At 43.0% G+C, this 20,088-nt stretch overlaps 2 protein-coding genes across 3 annotated transcripts; one reads left to right on the top strand and one right to left on the bottom strand.

The window, feature by feature from the left end:
* The first annotated feature begins 1,852 nt into the window (after positions 1-1,852).
* Positions 1,853-14,748, top strand: LOC112565293 (DDRGK domain-containing protein 1-like). Its single transcript, XM_025240670.1, has 7 exons — positions 1,853-1,997; positions 2,563-2,694; positions 3,475-3,602; positions 6,101-6,202; positions 6,808-6,930; positions 13,801-13,896; positions 14,006-14,748. The coding sequence occupies exons 1-7, from the start codon at positions 1,901-1,903 to the stop codon at positions 14,252-14,254; spliced, it is 927 nt and encodes a 308-aa protein (XP_025096455.1). The 5' UTR covers positions 1,853-1,900; the 3' UTR covers positions 14,255-14,748.
* A 182-nt stretch (positions 14,749-14,930) lies between these two features.
* LOC112565294 (splicing factor 3A subunit 2-like) lies at positions 14,931-19,698 on the bottom strand. Of its 2 annotated transcripts, none has more exons than XM_025240672.1 (3): positions 19,337-19,698; positions 18,294-18,476; positions 14,931-17,693 (listed from the first exon to the last, which is right to left on the bottom strand). In XM_025240672.1, exons 2-3 carry the CDS (start codon positions 18,452-18,454, stop codon positions 17,054-17,056), a joined length of 801 nt encoding a protein of 266 aa, XP_025096457.1. In that variant the 5' UTR covers positions 18,455-18,476; positions 19,337-19,698; the 3' UTR covers positions 14,931-17,053. The 2 variants fall into 2 exon arrangements, with proteins under 2 accessions (XP_025096457.1, XP_025096456.1); XM_025240671.1 differs by having other exon boundaries at positions 18,294-18,487; positions 19,337-19,697.
* Positions 19,699-20,088: the final 390 nt, after the last annotated feature.

Below are 20,088 nucleotides of genomic sequence, written 5' to 3'. Positions count from 1 at the left end.
CTGTAACCCTGTCAATCAAACATCCAGGATGCAAGTTGTTTCCACTTAAGTCCATTTCCAGGAACTTTTTTCCTAATGAGATCCAAGACTTCAACCTGAACATTTTGTGTAACCTGGTAAAATGTACCTGGCTCTGTTGTTAAAGGGTGTAGACTGGTCCAAAGGGAAGGCGTTATGCAGTTTCTATGGGTGGATGGGATTGGTTGACTGTGAGTTAGGTACCAAAGTGCTAACTTGCCAGGCGAGTTAAAATTTGACAAAGATTACTGTAGCTGGACTGACAACATCCCTCGATAAAGGCCAACACTTATAAGCCCCAAATCCGCCGTTCCTCTTTAGTGTTCCAGGAGAAAGGATGGAAGTTCCCAAGGAGAATTTTCCACTAAAAATTCTACCTCTCATTCGTCGGGTGCATTATCTAATATCTACCTCGTGTTGTGTTTTTTTTTTCCCCCCTCCACTACACACCCGCACCTTTCAACTTTCCCAGACAAAAGTGTCTTTTCTTCAGTGTGTCAGCTCCACAGAACTTCATGTGTGTCCTCTCTGGTGCTGTCACAACTACGCGGACAACACAAATCTCTTGCGCTAGTGATACACGTTCACCTCATTCACACGACGAGGACATAGGTATGACACGCTAGCATTTGTTCACACACACACTCACACAGGTAAATAGGTTCAAAGACATAGATTTATTTACATAATTTATACATACAACTACTATATTATAACAACTCCTTGGGGTTGAGTGACGTGAGCTGCTTTCAAGAGGACCATAGCACCTTGCAGCAGATATGTTACTTCTCACTTAGGGTGGACAGAACTAAAGTTGTACTTAGAGGGATGGTTTGAGTGATGTGAACTGCTTTCCAGAGGACTATAGCACCTTGCAGCAGAATGGTACTTCTCTCATACTCAGAACCAAAGTTTTACTGCTTTTCCAAGCAGGACCAGCCCCCTTTCGGTAAACAGGTGCAAGCACTGACTTTTGTCTGCTATTTATACTGGACAGTTTGTTGTCTGTTGTCTGTCTCCCGCTCGCGCGAGCAAGCATGGGGTGGAAAGGGGTGCGGGGTGGAGGGAATTATCAACAGTACCCGCTGCCCTAAACAAGCACGCCTGCTACATTACTATTTCAAACAATCTTTTGCAACAGAACATAGTTATTCACTAATTATCTATCCTGCATGTTGTCTATCATCGAAAGCATGCTTCTTCGTCAGCGTGATTATATAAATCACATTATTATTATTATGATAAGAGTTTACTATCCGGTGACAATTCTACTGGATGTATTCTCTCATGCCCAGTAGGACGGCTGCATGTCTGGGTGAAGGGAAGGCACCTTGGCACATACAATGAGGCGATCCAGGACTGGCAAAAGTTGGTAAAATATAATTGCATTTACAGAGAGGGTGAAACTTGTTCACAGCACATTTAAAACGTAATGTTTACGTGTATTAAATGTGAAGCCCTCAGAAATTTTCCATCTTTGAAACAAAAAGGATGCAATAATTCTCATCCTGTCTTGATTGAACCTATCGCCTGCTCAAGCTATTTTTATTTTTTGTGGCTGCCGATCGCTACCCAGATTATTATTATTGATATCTGTAGCGGAATACTGCGCACGTCATTTAGATCACAATTCGCGTGTGCGACGAAAACAATGGGAAGTAGTAATTTGTATACACGTCCGTGGGTACCCATCTGAGCATGAACTTTGCATACAAGTTTTGAGTGCGTTTAGGGGGCTACCAAGGGACGTGCATACGAGTTCGTGCACCCAGAAGTTGTCCACAGACGCTGAGTGCACTCACAACTCGTCACCAAGAACTTGTAGTACACGTCCATGTTGTCTCCCATGCAAGGGAGATAACTCCTTGGCTACAACGTCAAGATGGCGGCGGTCGACCCATTCACGATGTACTCTGTTGTGGCAGGTTTTATTATGTTCATCATTTTAATCGTGAGCCTCGTCAACAAGTTCTCTTCGTGTAAGGAAAACTCATTATCTCTATGAAAATATAATTTTTTAATACTTGATAATCTTGAAAATTAAATGGGTTTGACAACTGCCATGTATCAGCTGGGGGAAAGACTCAAACTGTAGTTTAACAGGATTTGTTTTGTTTAGTCTTCGTTATGCTGCGCCTTAAGTGATCATAATCAGCTATTGAGATTAATTATTTTTCTTGTTTGCGTCTTCGTACTTTTTTTTTTTAATATATATTTAATCGCAACATGCAGATCCAATATGCACAAAACTGATGCTGAAACAGAACAGAGCAATTCTTTCTCTTTCTCGGCATCAACAATACACACGTGTGAAAGAGAAGTTTAGCTTATTCCTTGTTACTCCTCTAGAGGCATAAGCCCACAACAACACCTCGCCAGCAAACCCGGTTTTGGGCACCCCCCCCCTCCCCAGTTGGGTCCATATGGTTCTGACGTCCTTTGCCTCGCTCTCTGTTGTAAGAAAGAGAAAAATGAGCTGGTAACAATAAAATACAAGCCAGACCATGACAATTGCACCTTTAGCGTTGTACATACACGTTTCAGCTAAAACTGAAAACCCAGAAGTGGCAGTGAGAGCACCAAGTGCCATCCCTCGAGCAGCAGAAGGTCCACCAGGAGTCCGAAGACGAGGCCCACGTCGTCGAATGCGTATGAGAGGAGGAGATGATGAGTCAGGTAAATTGGAGAATCTGTAAGAAAGTCACTCCAGTTCCGTCAGACAAATCACAATGAGGCACTGGCTTTTGAAATTGAGGCTAAAAATAATATATTGTGTTGTTTTGTTCACAAACTATATCATAATTAGTTATTATAAAGTTATGATGTGTAGCTGTATATTTGCACGAATAAAGTTAACATAAATGAATGTGTTAACATCTGTATGTAATCAAATGCAGCTATGCATATACATATACATATACATATATTACACAGTAAAGAATACTAATAGCAGTTTGTGAAAGAAACACTACAATGTATTAGCCTCTGTTTCAGAAATCAGTGCCTCATAGTGATTTATCACCAGTTTACCCAACCAGTTACTATAAAGTTATGATGTATGGCTATATTTACATGCTTGCAGCTATTAACACAACTTAAGTAATGCTAACCCTGGAGGAACAAAGTGAGATTTTTTTCTAGTTACAATCAAAATATCTTTTTTCATAACAAAATAAATGTCTTCTTCAGGACATATAATGAAGTGCTTAGATATTGAAATTTAATTACTACTGTGAAGGAAAATGAGGTTGTAGCCACAAATGATGCTGATGATTTCATCAGGTTCTAGTTAGAAGCTACTGACCGCACACATCGCTTGCATGTGCACACACACACACACTCTTATATTTGTAAAAGAGTCAATCTGTGAAGTATTTGTGGAAAAGATGGCCCTTGTGGAAATAATTTGATGGTGTGATGGTAATATGACCACTGGTGGCTGTAAAAACCACACAGATGAGGAAGAAGAGAAGGAAAGTGATGGGGAAGAAGATCTTGATGTTGTACTCCAGGCAGAGGGAAAAATTGGTGCCAAAAAGATGCGTAAGCTACAGGAGAAGGCTGAGAAACGTGCTATGAGGGAGGTACTCCAAGCTTTTGATCTCATTTAGTTAATCTGGAAGTCAAAACTTTGTAGTCTAGAGAGTGGAAAATGTTAACTTACATGGATGTTTGTCTTCTAGTTAATGTGAAAGTCACAACATTGTAGTCTAGAAAGGTGAAGATGTTTACTTGTATGAATGTTTGTCTTCTAGTTAATCTGAAAGTAACAACATTGTAGTCTAGAGAGTCAAGGATGTTTACTTGCACACATGTTTGTGTCTTTTTTAGTATAAATCTGATATTGACTGTGTGCTAGAGGGATAATTATAATTCCAATAATAATAATAGCATTCGTTTAGCACATTTTCCTACAGGCAGTAAGCTCAATTAGCTTTGACATTACCAATCAGCTGACAAGATCTCTGTAGATTTTATAGCTCAGTTTCCCTATAAGCAGGCTCAATGTGTTGTACAGAAATTAAAAAGTAAAATGTGACATTACATAGAGCAACATCTCACGACTCTCACAGTCAAAAGAAAGATTCATCTAAGTACTTCACCTGAAGTTTTAGGGACACAGTTGAGAACAGAGCACTATCCTGGCACTGAGGAAGCAAACAGCAGTCCAGAAAGACACACGGAGCAATATGCAGGATAACACAAAACACATTTATTACCAGACAATATTGTTGAAGCTAATAGGTCCAAAATCTACTCTGCTGAACATGCAGCAAAGTACATGATGATCGTATTTTCTACTTTTAGCAAAGTTTAGTTAGAGTTTAGACCACCAAGAGTGCACTGGTCAAGTTACCACCACTCCCATTAATGACCTAAAAGGATGGTCAAGGCGGAACCCATAAATCTGACCAGTAACATGGAACACACTGACCTAAACACAATGCAGCTGGGTGGAAAAGTTTCAGTACCTGTGAATTTCCCTGAATTTGCCCGAGATCAAAGAGTGTAGGAAGAGGCAGCTCAGCCTCAGACAAATAGAAACACTTCACTTGCCGAACCTGCATGCTGGTCAGATTAAGCATCCATTGCGCGACAGAGAAACCAACACCATTACAACTGGCCAGTCTGCCAACCTTTACAATGATAAATAGGAAAATGAAAAAAAAGAAAAGCGTGATCCACAGTTCTATAAAACACTGTTATCCAGTGGATCGATATAAGACCAGTCCAAGTACAAAGATTTGTTTAATGGAGAGAGGGTCTTTTATTACCTATCAACACCTGTTGCTATTTACCAGTGACCGTCAGTGACCGTCGTTACCTCACTGCCGGTGTCGAGCAACGCCATCACTCAACTGCCATAAATGACAACCTCCGCCGTCGGACACTTTCCAGTCAGGCCAGCTACACTTTATTTCCCTGTCATCCTGTTACGGAAAACGGGGGCAGTCACTTTCCCTGACCGGTCGGGCTGCAGTCCTCCGAGATGGTGTCAATCGCCGCCACTTCGACGCTCTGCGCCGCCTTCTACCTCGCCTGCTTAAATTCTGGAGCTTCGCGGCGTATTCGTCAACCACCTCATCACGTTGCTGTGGCACTGAATTTTTTTTCTTTCCGTTCGCCGTACGCCTCCACTAGGACACCCAAGATCTTTCTCGGCGTATCTCTTGCGTCATGCGGAAGCATCATAACTCGACGTCTGGCAGGTCCCTCCAGCGAGCTCAAGATGTCACCACGAGCCGCATTCTGACACATCGGGTTTATGGCGAGAGCTAACTCGACCTCTGTTTCAATCTCGTCGACACTCGTTGGTCCACCGGCAAACTACTGAAAGCGGACTAACTAGTATGCTCGTAGAGCCTCTGCCCACCCAACGGATAGCATCATGGTCCTCTCTATGTACTAATCTTCTGTCGTGGGCTTCTGCCCGTGATGAACAAATGTTTCTTTTTGTTAAGCAGTGCTTTTAGGCCCTTGGTCACCCAAGGTTTGTTGTTAGGATAAACATACACTGCCTTGATGGACTGGTGCAATCAACACTATTTTACTCCTCACTTTTACTTCTAACTGTGTGTTAAATGTCTGTATGGGTATGTGAGCAAAGACAAATTTCTGTCCTCCTGGGCAGACAATAAAGTCTGTTTTGATTTGATTTGATTTTGATTTGATTAATAAATGACTTGAGAAGTGCAGGAAGCACTGGTGATGGGGGAGATGTAATTTGATGAACTCAAGATTTTCTGCATCTTAACAAGGATACAGTACTAAAAACTATGCCTCATTATTAATCACAAGATAAATAGATGTAACTGGCATAAAACATCTTCCATAGATTGAACTGAATTGTGCTTTGACGTATTACTTGCATTATCGATCATTATCAATTTGTCTTGAAGTTTATTATGATCAAATTAACCTCATAAAATATATTTTTTGTCATATGGCATTGGTCCTAGAATTCTGCAATTTTTCTTGAAGCTTGTTAGTTGTAACTGTGTTTTGTTGAAATAGTGAGGTCTATTGAGCCTTTGTTTCATATTGTTCATTACCCTGATTTTGCTCTTTTTTGTTGTTTCAGCAAATGGAGCAAGAAAGAGAGGAACGAAAGAAACGTGAAAAAGAAGCAGATGAGAGAAGAAAGAAGGAAGAAGAACTTCAGAAACAGGAGGAGGCAGCAAGGGTAAGTTTGTCTGCTCTTGGTATATTGAGCCATATTGTCAGACAAGAGGTGTAACCAAGTCAAACAAAACATGCGCTCAGAAATATGGGTCATTAATCTGGCTCTGTGTGCACAAAGAGGACATGATGCTTAATAAATTATAATTTGTACCATGTGCATAAACAGGAGAATAAGATAGACACTTTACATGTTTTGGTCACTTTATTCATTTATATCATTAAGGAACTTTTAACCAGTCGGGCCTGTGCTGTTTGAGGTGTGCCTGAAAACAGAACTGGTGTCACAAGCAATTTATTTCAATTCCAAAAAATAAACTGTATAGTTTCCCTTTCAAAATCTTTCTGCCATGCTCTGCACTACTGGGATTCTTCTGGGATACCCAGCAGTGACAAAATTGTGTGTTCATGATACCCTTTACCATAAGGACAAGATATTTTGTATGAGTGCTGTACAAAGTGAGGCCCCTCAAAATACATCATTTATGCTGAAAAAGAGCATGAATGAGATTTTTATTTGTCTGCCCATATTTTAATTTATAGCCATGATAGTCAACCAGTGGCCACATATGTCTCAGCACAATCCTTCTGATGATGTTCTTGCTGCAGGCAGAAGAGGAGCGCAAGAGAAAAGAAGAACAGGAGCGCCGGGAGCACGAGGAGTACCTGAAACTGAAGGAGGCTTTCACTGTGGATGAGGAGGGCCAGCAGGACATGGAGGCTGATCTTGATGTCAGTAGATGATCTCAATGTCAGTGGTCATTCTGAGTTAGGGTCAGATGATCTTAATCTCAGTGTGGGTTAGGGTCAGATAATATCAATGCCAGTGTGATAGTTGGTGGGACTTGTGCACATGCAGTCTGTCACTTTAGATGATATCTGTATTATTGTGCTTGTTGGTGAGACTTGGCTTTTAGACTCATAAATTTGTGCACATGCAGTCTGCGAGTCAGATACAATCCATCAAGAAATGTCTAGTAATCGTGAAAAACTGTATTGTTTCTCATTTACAACTCAGTAGAATGAAGTTTTCATAGAAAAAAAAATCAGCTAGAATTTTAAATAGAATTGCAGTTTTGTAAGTTTGCTTTTTATAAGGGCATAAGATTTGATCTCAACACTCAAGAGCATTTGGAAGACAACATGTACAGATGTTCTCGGTAAGAGGGAAAGAAAACAAGGAATGGATGACCAGAGACCTGACTGAATTGAGAAAGGGACTGAAGCAGAAGCTCAACCAGTGTCGAGACCAGCAAGAGAAGGAAGATCTCTGAGCTGAATATTGGGAAGCCAGCCGCCAAGTGGTCTGTCAGGTAGGACAAGAGATGCTTCACCCATGAGATGACAGACGAAGCAGAGACAGCAGCTATATAGGGAAACATGAAGCGACTATACAAAATAATGTGCCAAACAAGCCGATGAAAGATAAAGATGACAAGATCATAACAAACGATGAAGGACAAAGAGACCGCTGGATGGAACATTTCAAACAGATCCTGAATTGACCTCATCCATCTTTACCAGACATACCACCAGCAGCTGAAAAACCTCACGTCAACATCAGCCCTCCCACTAACACAGAAATCACAAAGCTATCAAAGGCATGAAAAGTGGCAAAGCAGCAGACCCAGATGGCTAATGCCCAGAAGCACTAAAGGCAGACCCAGAAACAACAGCAACAATTTTACAGCCCCTCCTACCCAAGATCTGGGAACAAGAGCTAGTACCAACAGACTGGACACTAGGCCATCTCGTCAAGTTACCAAAGAAAGGAAACCTCTCTCAGTGCAACAACTGGCAGGGAATCATGCTGCTGTCCACCCCCAGTAAAGTCCTGACAAGGGTAATTCTAGAGAGACTGAAGAAGGCACTAGACAAATAACTGAGACCAGAACAAGCAGGGTTTCACCAGGATATGTCATGCACTGACCACATTGCCACCCTCCATATCATCATCCATATCAGTCCATCGAATGGCAATCCTCCCTTTATATAACTTTTGTGGACCTTGAGAAGGCATTTGACAGTGTAGACAGGGACATCATTTAGAGGCTGATGATCCTCTGTGGTATTCTGCCTTAGTTTGTAAACATTATCCAGGGGGTGTATGAAGACTCGTCCTGCCAAGTTATCCACAACAGCAAACTCACTCAACCTTTCATAATTTTTTTTTTTTTTTTTGTCGTTTGCCTCTTTCACACTTGGAGACCAGCTCTTGATATGAAATTGGTCGTCTTCTGTAGAGACTCCACTGGCCCGTACAGCTTGTTGTGCAGGGTCTCCGACTGTGGCCACGTCTCTTTCCTCAGGGTACGGAGATTCCTACAGTCCTGTAGGATGTGTTCTACAGTCTGGTCTGCCTCTCCACATGAGCATCTCGGGGACGGCACGAGGTGCAACTTCCTGTGTAGGTGGTGAAGCAGCCTGTTGTGCCCGGTCCTGAGGCGGAAGATAGCGACCTGGTCCGGTCTGGACAGCTGATGGTAACTGTCCAGTGGTTGCTGTGGCCTGTACAGAGACTTAATGATGGTTTTCATCTCTGACATGTTGACTGCATTGTCTTCTTGCTCGTCCTCTGCACCCAACTTAGCCATCCTGTCAGCTTCCTCATTCCCATCTATCCCGCAGTGTGATGGGATCCACTGCAGAGCCGTTCTGAGGCACTTGATGTTTAGCAGCGCGGCTTCCAGGTCTGGCAGTTTGTTATTGTTGACTGCCTGCAGCACCGACAGAGCATCGGTCAGGAAGACGACCTGGCTGTCATGGTCTGCTCTGCTGCTGATGATGTTTGCTGCGTGGACCAGGGCTTCTACTTCTGCTCTATAGTTTGTACAGTGGAGGCCAGTTGGTATTGCTGCTGCCTGCCACTGTCCATTTGGGAACTGGATGTACACGCCGGCCCCTCCCCTCTGGATAGCGTCTGTGGCTGACCCGTCTGTGTAGGCCCTTATCCATGATTCCTGGGGGTACCTTTCTTCTAGCATGGCTAGCGTCAGGGCTCTCTTGCTCACGTCGCTATGCTCATCCTTTGTTGTGAGATGAGGAACTGTGGTGCAGATGGTAATGTTCCCTGTTCTGTCTTTCCAAGGAGGAGGATCGAGGTAGAGAGTCGGTACCTGGACCTGTGCAGGAAGCTTTGTTTGGTATTTTCTGTGTAGTGCCTGCGTCTCTCGCACAAAGCTGGATCTTTTCAGCCTTCCCGAGGACAGCTGTTTCTGTCTGGCACTCATCAGGTGGTCTTCACTGTGCCTGTACTTGGTGGCCTGCACGAGTGCTTTGCATTCCCTTCTCTTGTTTAATGGGGGTATGCCTGTTATCTGCTCCATCTTGTCTATTGGCGTAGATCTCATGGCGCCTGTTATTACTCTCAGTGCTTGGTTCTGCACCTTGTCCAAAGTCTGAAGGTGTGACTTGGCTGCTGTCATCCAGGTGCTTGATCCGTACTCAAGGTGTGGTCTTACAGTACCTTGGTACACGGTCTTCAGGATCTTTTCGTTGGCGCCCCAGTGTGTTCCTGCCAGCTTTCTCATGATGTTCAGCTTTCTTCTGGCTTTTGCTTCTGCGTTCAGGATGTGTTGCTTCCATGTCAATCTTTTGTCAAAAGTGACTCCCAGGTACGTCTGCTGGTCTTCAAGTGTCAGTGGAGTGTCTCCCAACTTTAGTCTGCCAGCTTGCGCTTTGGTGGAGAGAGAGAAAAGAGTGGCTGTTGTCTTGTCACGGTTGATGGTAACGCACCAGTTGTCTGCCCAGGGTGCCACTTTGTCTAGTGCAAGCTGCATCCTGTAGGTTGCTGTTGTTGCATACTCTTCTGAGCACCATATGACCAGGTCATCTGCATACAGTGCTGCTTGGACTCCCCTTGGAAGCTCTGGTACCAGGTCGTTGATGAAGAGTATGAACAAGGTCGGCGAGAGTACTCCCCCCCTGTGGTACTCCGTGTCGTAGCAGCACCTTACGGCCACAGTGTCCGTCTACAAGCACCCTGGCTCTTCGGTTGTGCAAGTAGGACTTGATCCACCGGTACATGTTGCCACTGATGTTGCTTCGCTGGAGCTTGACCAGGAGTCCGTCCTTCCAGACCTTGTCGAAAGCCTTCTGCATATCAATGAAGACCGCTAGGGTGACCTTCTGGGCTTGGAAAGCATCCTCTATGACCTGCGCTAGGTGCGTTGTCTGATCTTCGGTGCTTCTGTATCTTCTGAAGCCTGCTTGCTCTGGGATGATGATGCTTTCAGATTCCAGGTACCACTGCAGGCGCTGATTGATGATGCGCTCTATGGTTTTACAGACGCAGCTTATCAGGCTGATGGGGCGGTAGCTCAAGATTCGTGACTTGTTCTTCCCTTTTTTCAGAACAGGGATCATCCTGGCTTCCTTCCAGCACTGAGGTACCTGGCCTTCTCTCCAGCTAAGGTTGAAAATGTCCAGTAGTTTAGTGAGGGCTGTGCTGCCAAGGTGTTGTAGCATCTCATTTGTTATGTTGTCTGGACCTGGAGATTTTTTCTTCTTCAGCTGTTTGATGGCATTCTTCAGTTCTTGGATGGTGATATCTTGCTGCATCGACTCATGGACATCCCCATTTGTTTTCCTTTCTTTCTCTTCTTTTCTGAATTCTTTTTGCAGATGCGGTGGGATGGTGATGCTGCTCTCCTTTGCATATGCTTGCGCAAATGCATTTGCTGCTGCCTTATCTGTCAGTGTCTGTCCATCTTCTTCAAGGGTGATCTTCTGTCCCTTGCTACCCTCATCATTTAGTGCCTTGGTCAGCCTCCACAGCTTGGTGGTGTCTCTCTCCATATTCAGCCCTGCTGTCTTTTCTCTCCAGCTTCTTCTCTTGCGCTCTACTTTTGTTCTTAGCACTTTGGCATTTGTTTCTTGCAGCTTGATGTTGTTTTCTTGACTGGGATTGGTTTCTGCTTCTTCTCTGGCTTTTGTCAGGTCATCGTGAGCTCTCTGAAGTTCTGCTGTCCAGTACGGAGTGTAGTCCTTTCGCACCCCTCGTGGGATAGTTTCTTTGGCTGCCTTGATGATACTGGCATTGAAATCTTTGACGACGTTGTTGATGTTTACTCCTTCCACCTTGATGTCTTTCGTGAGCTCATTTGTTCGTATTCTGAACAGCCCCCACTGTGCCTTCTTATGATTCCATCTGGCGTGCTGCGGGGGTTCAGGTGTCGTACTTCCTGTGATGGTAAGGAGTACTGGGCGATGGTCACTTCCTCCCAGCTGGTCTAAGACTGTTCTGCTCAAATTCTTGTGGATGTCGTCTGTGCAGAGAGCCAGGTCTGGTTTTGTTGTTGTGTGCCAGCGGCGCGAGTAGAAGGTTGGTGGATCTGTGGGATCGTTGACAAGGATTAGATGGTTCTCGTCTTGCCAAGTTTCGATATCTTCTCCTCGCTTGTCAAGGATGTTGTATCCCCAACTCTGGGACTGGCTGTTAAAGTCTCCGGCGATGAGGAAGCCGCTGTCTGGAACCTGGATAGTGTCAAGGGACAGCATCTTGTCACTGGGGCAGTAGTAGTTGATGACATGGAGGACGCTGTTTGTGATGGTGACCTTGACTTCTATGCATTCTGCCTCGTCCATGTATCTTTTCGTTTCGCTTGCATTCATGTTGTTTCTGACTAAGGTCAACACTCCACCTTTCTTTCTCCCCTGACGATCACTCCTAAATGTTTGGTACCCTCTGATCTTGAAGGGCTTTTCTTTTTGTAAATGGGTTTCCTGTATACAGCAGATGTTAATGCTGTTCTGGTACAGGAACTGTTCCAGTTCTATCTTCTTGTTGGTAACCCCTTCTGCGTTCCAATGTATGATGTTGATGTTGGGGTTGTCCTTGGTTTTGGTGGTACTCTGGCCAGTCGCTTTCCTTCCTCATCCCCTGGCTCCACGAGACGAGTTGAAGGGACCTCCAGTAGCTGAGGGTGGGCTCCTTTGAGGCACGGAGCCCGGCACTGCACCTGCCTGGCGGATCTTCACAGGGCGAGCACCATTTCTAACAATACTGTCTTCAAGTGGCATAGGCAGTTTTGCGTGGTGGTGTGGTTATTTCAGGGTGCGCCTTGCGGCCCACCACCTCCGACTTCAGCACTCAACCTTTCATAATGAAGACCGGCATAAGACAGGGTTGCATAGACTGGATTATGCGTCAGACAACTCAAGACAACAACACGGGTATCCAGTGGACCTTCACCAAACAGCTAGAGCAGTGATGCCCAACCTTTTTCGGCCTGCGGGCCATATCCATTTCGGACAGCCGTGTCGCGGGCCACTTCGCAAAAATACCAAAAAAAAAAAAAAAAAAAAAAAAAAATTAAAAAATAAAATAGAGCAGATACCATTTTTATTAGAACCAAGTTGTACTTACCATTAATTATGTACTAATTAGTGGGATATTTGAAGTTGTTTTCCCGAAACCAACTTCTGAATGTCCGGCTGCATGAAGAGACACCAAGTCGGAGCACTGAATCGAAATGTTCGTCCATCGAAAAAAAGATTGAGAGACGCCCCTACGTAGGGATAAATCTTCCTTTTTTTCGGGTTTTTTTTCGGTTTTTTATTAATAACATGCCGATTTCCTGCACTGTGGGCAGAAGTTTCGCGGGCCGAATGGCACTTCGTCGCGGGCCGAATATGGCCCGCGGGCCATAGGTTGGGCATCCCTGAGCTAGAGGACCTGGACTTTGCAGATGACATTAGTCTCCTATCTCATCAGCAGCAACGTGCACAAACCAAACTGAGCAAGCTTGCAGAGGAAGCAGAGAAGACTGTCTTAAAGATCAATAGACAGAAGACTGAAGTGATGAGAATCAACAACAAGCAGGAACTTCCAATCCAACATCTAGGAGAGAACATCTTGGAAACAGATTGCTTTGTGTATCTGAGGAGCAACAAGGATGGTGGAGTGGACCATGACATCAAGAGCCGCATCAGCAAGGCCAAGCATGCTTTCAACAGTCTACACCCCATCTGGAACTCCCTAGCATCATGCTTCCGCAGTAAGATCCACATCTTTAACATCAATGTGAAAGCTGTCCTACTTTATGGTTCTGAAACTTGGAGAGTGACAAACACCATCAACAGCAAGCTCCAGACCTTTACCAACCGATGCCTACACCATATTCTGTGAATAAGGTAGCTTAAAAAGATCTCCAGCAGCAGCCTGTGGAAAAGAACCAACCAGAATGCCACTAGCCAAGACATCACAAAACACAAATGGGGTGGATAGGACAGACCCTTGGCAAACCGACACCATTGCCAAGCAGGCACTTGACTGGAACCCTCAGGGGAAGAGGAGAGTTGGGAGACCAAAGCAGACTTGGAAAAAAACAGTAGAGAGCGAGGTGAAGGATATCGGAACCACATCAGCCCAACTGATGGAGGCTCCCCAAAATCGGATCTGCTGGTGAGGTGTTGTTGCGGCCCTATGCTCCTCAAGGAGTAACAAGGAACAAAATAAACTAAAATTTGACCGTGGCCGATTTTTGTGTGTGTATATATATCATTTATACTTTTAGCAAAGAAGTAAATTTGAGCTGACAAAAGTAAATGCAAGCTGACAGAAATAAATTCAAGCTGACAGAAGACCCTCCTTGCTTGCAGTCACACTCGCTGCTGCAGGAGTTCATGACCTACATTCGGGAGACCAAGGTTGTCATTCTGGAGGACCTGGCAGCTCACTTTAAGCTCAATACACAGGTCAGCAAATTCTCCCTATTTTTTTCTTATCCTATTAGTAGTTTGTTTCGGTTACAGTTGTTGCTGTTAACTTTCCATTACTCTTAACCTTTGTTTTCCTCTTACATAGGACGTCATCCAGAGAGTACAAGATCTCCAGACTAGCGGGGACTTGACGGGTGTGATTGATGATCGTGGCAAGTTCATTTATATCACTATGGAAGAGTTGGAAGCTGTTGCAAAATTTATTCGACAGAATGGTCGAGTCTCCATTGCTGAACTTGCTGAGTCTAGTAACCGTCTCATCACTCTTGACCCTGATCTGCGCAGACTTCAGTCAGCAAGTGGTACACTTTCACCTGACACCTTGGTGGCCTGATGAAAGTACTATATTCTCATAGGTATCTGACATTGTGCTGATATATATTTTATGTTTGAGCGTATCATGTCTGGGTTTTTTGTGTGTGTGTTTGCTGAGACCTTGTTAAAGCAGATGTATAAGATGCACACCTGTTTGGCCTCTCTTGGACTTACCTGCTTCCAGGAGACTTATTTATTAATTATTGGAGGTATATTTACATCCAGATATGCATCACGTTCTACTGGTTGGTTTTTTTTTCTTTACAAAATAATTGCAAATAATCTGTAAAGGTAAAAATAAAGTTGGATTTGATTTTGTCTCTAAAGATCTAAAGTAGTCAACATTTCCTACTATTGAACAACTATTGACTGCCTGAAATTTATTTTGTAATTTATGATTCTTTAAAATGATACATCCTAGGAGAAATTCAATACATTATTGGTTGGACTCGTTACAAAAGAATAAATACTATGCATAATGAAAAAAAGCAACAATAATACATTCTTCAAAAGGTAAAGCTATTATTAAATTCCACTCATTGTCTCGTGACGAGTATGATATGAACACTACTACCATCCTTTGTCCTTCAGAAAAACACAAATCAATGTTGACTAAAAGACAAGTGTGTAACAAAATATCCTTATTGCTGTACATCATGATGAAGTGCTCATTCAAAGATTACAAGATGCACACTGTGGTTCCTCCTTCATTGGCTGGGTTTTTTGTGTTCATCACACAAGACATAAAAACAGTTGAAGTCAAAACGATTAACACACCTGAAGGCAGAATGTAACTGTTACCATCAGTGGGAAACACCTCTTCAGGGTACTGGCTTCACAAATGCTTTTCACATTGTTATTTTGTTCCTCGGTGTTTTTGTGTTAGCATGGCTACTTTTAACTGGCCACCGAAAATGCAGCAGTGCTACTTTGCTCTGCACCAGAAAGCATCTTTCTGTTGGGTGTAAAAAGCTCTTCCCCTTCCACAGAAGAAAATATTTTCTTTTGATAAAAGCCACATTAGGCATCTGTCTCCCAGGCCCTCGCCTTCCTGCCTTGTCTTGAGAGGCACAAGCAGTGAGTGCACATTTGGCATAACCAACAACAGATGAAGAGTTTTGTCCTCTACTTCAGTGGTTCTCAAAGTGTGGTCTGCAGACCACTAGTGGTCCGTGGGCATAAGTCAGGTGGTCCACGGCTGACAGTCGTCATATGTCAGCAAAGTGATGTTTACAGTGATGCATTTCTCGCATTAACATTTTAATTACAAAGAACGAGGTAGGTAGTTTTATGTCAACTTATTACATGTACTATACTACTATACTGACTTGCAGGATATGGTCACCGTGACTGTCACAACATCAATGTGCATGCAGCTGGCTTCTTAAGTGTGGATTTTCACAATGACATTTGAGGTGATGGAACATTTTTTGTCACAGCACCATGGTAGTGCACAAGTCTGTGCAAATTAACCATCTAGTTAAGGGGTGGGAAAAGTTTTCTTTTCTTAGGCTGGTTTCAAAATTCGAATCTATTCGGCTTGCCAGTGAAATATAAAAAAAAACATGCCTTGTGACTACACAACACACCTAGTAATAATGGAATGGACAACAAATGAGTACATAAAGGCATTCACTTACTGAATGTACTGTGTAAACTGTAAAGTGAAGCTGTTTAAATTCGCTCACAATAAATCTTTAAAACCAACCTTTCCTTTGAAGGCAGCTGCCCCCAATGCTCTCTAATGGCTACAACAGACATGTCAGCCGTGTTATTTGTTTTCTTTGTACCTTGTCTGTGTTAAAATGTTACATATTGCCAATTTCTAATGCTGTTGTACTTGATAAATTAAATTTCAATCAAATTAACCTAGGCTGGATAAAAATATCACAAGTGCATTTCACATTTTGGCAGATATGTCAATCCAAATACATCTGTAGAACATAGTTTGCCCACTTCTGACCTAGTTGGTCATAAATTTCTTCAACACAGTCTGTTGCCATAATCTTTTAACTAGCCCACTCTGTTGGTCATAAACTCCTTTGACGGGCTCAATCTGATTATGAAGTTCTTGACAAGCCCACAGTTCACCATGAAGCTGTTGGACAGCCCCACTCTGTTGGCCAGTGCATTCACTGTTGTTAGTCACATAATCACCCCCCCGCCTCCACATCCAGGCACCATTAAATGATGTCATTAGCACAGGCTGTGGAAAGAGGTATCTGTTTATATCCAAACAGCAGCCAGGTAATGGGAGGGTGTGGTCAGGTGAATGGCAAAGTACAGATATTTAAAGTGATGATTGAATAAGTAGATTTGTATAACACATGTACAAATTGAAGTAGGTTCAATGCTATACAAATCTAGATTCAAAATGAACACAACATGCACAGAAAGATCAAAGCAACAAATATACATCAAAGTGAAGAAGCAACTTGCTTTCAAATTAAAAAAACCTTTACATAACGGTGTGTTATTAACTCTGCCACCACACCATAATTTATCACAATCTGAGCTGACAACATGGAAATGCCATAAATACATTTCTTTTTCTTCACTTTGGCTTTTACAAGGTACCACAATACAATCTGCAGTTTCCACTTAAGTATCTTTTTTCTTTTTGTTATGCCATTGCAATCTGAAATAGATGTTCGTTGCAGGGTTTTGAGCATAGACTGCAGACTTGATACAACAAAGAGATTAGAAAGAAAGATTGGCAATTTTCCCTTAAACATGTTAATGCTTTCAAAACATCAGGTTTGAAAAAGGCAAGTGATATAAATAAGTCTGTGTTGAAATAAAAGCAGCTACTTGACTCTTATCTCACAGCATTGAAGCCCTGAATCATTCTGTTATCGGCATCAAATGTTGCTCCTTCATTTGCAGCTTCTCGTGGCGTCGCATAAATGTGATACTCTCCTCCTTGTCCTATTATTTTGATATCTGTCACCGGGTATTTTCCATAAGTCTTGTGTAGTTCACGACGCAGGAATTCAGGAAGACTATTGAAATTAGTGGTCTGGTCCCGGAAATGTACAGTTGTCAAAATGCCAAATTCTAAGACCCCTTCCAATTTAAAAACTCCTACATACCCCATAGGGGCTGCAGGTGGAGAATAGTGAAGACTTTGTGGATGCTGAGGGGTAGGGTATGAACTGTGAACTCCAGGATACATGACAGGTGGTGGAGGGTGTTGCATTGTGTAGGGAGATGGATGCACGATGTTACCACTGGGGTCCACATACAGCTGTGGTGCTCGTGGCTGCAGTTGCATAGGTGCAGGGTGTTGCATGATGCCAGCTGCAGGGTAGGGGATACCAGGTAGACTTGGGGGAGGACCAAAAAGGCTACCTGGCAACCCAGGTGCTTGCAGTGTGTTGACAACACCTGGTGCTTGCAGTGTATTGACAACACTTGGCGGTAGTGTTGATGAGGAAACTTGGCCTACTCCTCCAGGTCTGTTCACAGTGAAATGGATACCAAAAAAAAATGAGAGCACAGATTTTGTAAAAATCTGGTTTTTCAAATAAGAGTGAAATTACAAGTACTGTATGTAGAAATCATTAGGTAACAAGTGGTACTAATGAAAACATTATACTGTGTATTAAATTGCATGTTAATGGCAGTTTTTGTGATAAGTATATAGTTTGTCAGTCTTAATTTTTATGATCATGTATAAAACAGATTAAATTATGACAATACAAAGAAATTAGTATGCATAAAGTGATCGAAGCACAGTATAGTACAAGTATTGTACATTTTGCTCCAATGCTTATCCACAGGTCTACAGATAACCAGTTTATGCTTCCTGCCTGCATGATTTTTCTGCAGAGCTACAAAATTGTGCTCCGATCCCTGGTAAAGGACATGGTCTGATGATTGTAAGGGATATTAATTGTGTAAGTTTTATTATATTAAAGTGAAATATCTTGATGAGTTTATCATTTCACCATTGTGGAAAATCATGAGGCCCTCTATTCAAGGCTTAGATGTAAGGCCTACTTAACCCTAACCTGTACTGAAGGACAGAAAGCCCCATTTTGACAAGCATTTCTCACCTATACACAAGAGCTGGTGGACCCATGGCTAATTCCGGTGTGGAGTCAATATCTTGCAGGGATCCTATCTCCAGTCCTGAAAGGCCTGGCTCCACATTTAGAGCTGGCACCTCCAGCAGTGGTCTGTTGCCATACTTTGATGACACCACAGGGTCAGCCATAGTTTTCTACCTGAGCTGTTCTCTGTGGACAATCTATGACAGCAGTGAGAATTGCTTCAGGAATTTCTGTTATTCTATGCATTCATCTGTTCATCAATACAGGAAGGTGTGTATATGATAGACAAATGTGTGCTCTATGTAATACACCAGTGTGCTCTATATGCCAGTATATGTGTAATACACCAGTATGCTCTAGACATAATATGCAATATCTGTGTAATACCCCAGTATTTGGGAAATACACCAGTACAGTATCTGGGTCAACATGTGTATGTTGCGGCCTGATGGTCCATCCATGAAACACATCACTATGTCATGTGATGGTTGAGTGAGCAACACAAAGACTAATAGCTTTCAGTGACACATAAATATGTCACAAACAGCTGCATACAACATATTTTTGTACATCACTAACTGATGGTTATGTTGGTAGCACAGGCCAATGTCTGCATGCCACAATCTAATGGTTGTGTCAGTGACATGGAATATATCTTGTGAACTGGTGATAGGCAGCTGGGTAATGACTGGAGGGCTTTAATGATTCCAGTTAATCCTGGAACTAATGCTGTAGTTGTTCACTTGCATAATCCTTAACGAGAAACGGTGCTATGTTACGTTAGTAAACGAAATGTAGATATTGCTAGTCAAATTCTAACTTTGTAAGTATACTGTTATATACTGGAAAAACAATAAACTATTGTAATTAATGATCAAAGCAAGAGGCCCGTGCTGGCTTTCGGCGGCCTTGAAGTCTATGACTGATGCTCCCGGTGCAGTGTAGGGCACAATTAACCTGAACTTGCCCTAAACAATAAAGGTGAGCGGTCTGGCTATCAGCGCAGGTAAGGTAAAACGAGGAACAACAGGCTCACGGTACGTTACCTTACAAGCGAATGGTGAAAATAAAGAGACACTTTTCGTCACTTAATTTTAACAGCTTTGCCTCCCAGGAAACCGCAGGCAAGGATCGTGAAGGTGAATATTTCGTCCGCCATTGTAGCAGAGTTTCCGTCGCCAGGAAGCGTCGCCTCGTGACGCCAGCTTCGTGTACTGAGCGTCCAGGTAACATATTGCGCCGACGGTTTCTCACCTGCCGGGCGCTTCTCGTGTCGCTACATAGTTCGCTTTCCTCGCCTAAGAACGGCGTAGCCTGTCGACAGGCTTTGTGTGGGGTGCACAACTGAACATTTACCTGTAGGTCTGGATTTGTTAGCAGCGTCGTCTATTATTCACGGTCGTTTCCCCTCCCGACCCTCCGTGCGCACGTGTGGAATATTGAGCTTTGTCCGTCTCTGTGAATGCACGTATTTGTTGCGTCTTATCGTTCGTGAGACCGCATAAAAAAATAGCTATATATATGTGGATCGAAACAAGATTCTTTTGAATGAACCTTATCCGTATAAAGGAGTGAATGAGAGAGCGAGCGCTTGTTTATGTATAAAAAACTATATATATATAACTGATACAGGATAAGCTGTATATAACTATATATTTCACGATAGGCCGTATCTATTATATGCTGTATATAACTGAAAACGTGATAAGCTGTGTATAACTATATATATTCCGTTGCCCACACACAAGCTATTGCCACCTTCAGTAGCAGTCTGCATTAATATTCTTTGAAGTTCCTA

The sequence above is a fragment of the Pomacea canaliculata genome, linkage group LG5 (assembly GCF_003073045.1).
Source record: "Pomacea canaliculata isolate SZHN2017 linkage group LG5, ASM307304v1, whole genome shotgun sequence".
Taxonomy (NCBI): domain Eukaryota; kingdom Metazoa; phylum Mollusca; class Gastropoda; order Architaenioglossa; family Ampullariidae; genus Pomacea; species Pomacea canaliculata.
The sequence above is the reverse complement of the archived record's forward strand: the minus strand, read 5'-3'. Positions and strand labels throughout refer to the sequence as shown.

What these genes read in the sequence shown, in the direction of transcription:
- LOC112565293 (XM_025240670.1), top strand. Translation starts at nt 1,901, where the DNA reads ATGGCGGCGGTCGACCCATTCACGATGTACTCTGTTGTGGCAGGTTTT. An exon ending in AGAAACGTGCTATGAGGGAG is followed by an intron (nt 3,603 to 6,100) that starts GTACTCCAAGCT and finishes TTGTTGTTTCAG; the next exon opens with CAAATGGAGCAAGAAAGAGA. An exon ending in ACATGGAGGCTGATCTTGAT is followed by an intron (nt 6,931 to 13,800) that starts GTCAGTAGATGA and finishes CCTTGCTTGCAG; the next exon opens with TCACACTCGCTGCTGCAGGA.
- LOC112565294 (XM_025240672.1), bottom strand. Translation starts at nt 18,454, where the DNA reads ATGGCTGACCCTGTGGTGTCATCAAAGTATGGCAACAGACCACTGCTG. An exon ending in CCACCAGCTCTTGTGTATAG is followed by an intron (nt 17,694 to 18,293) that starts GTGAGAAATGCT and finishes CACTGTGAACAG; the next exon opens with ACCTGGAGGAGTAGGCCAAG.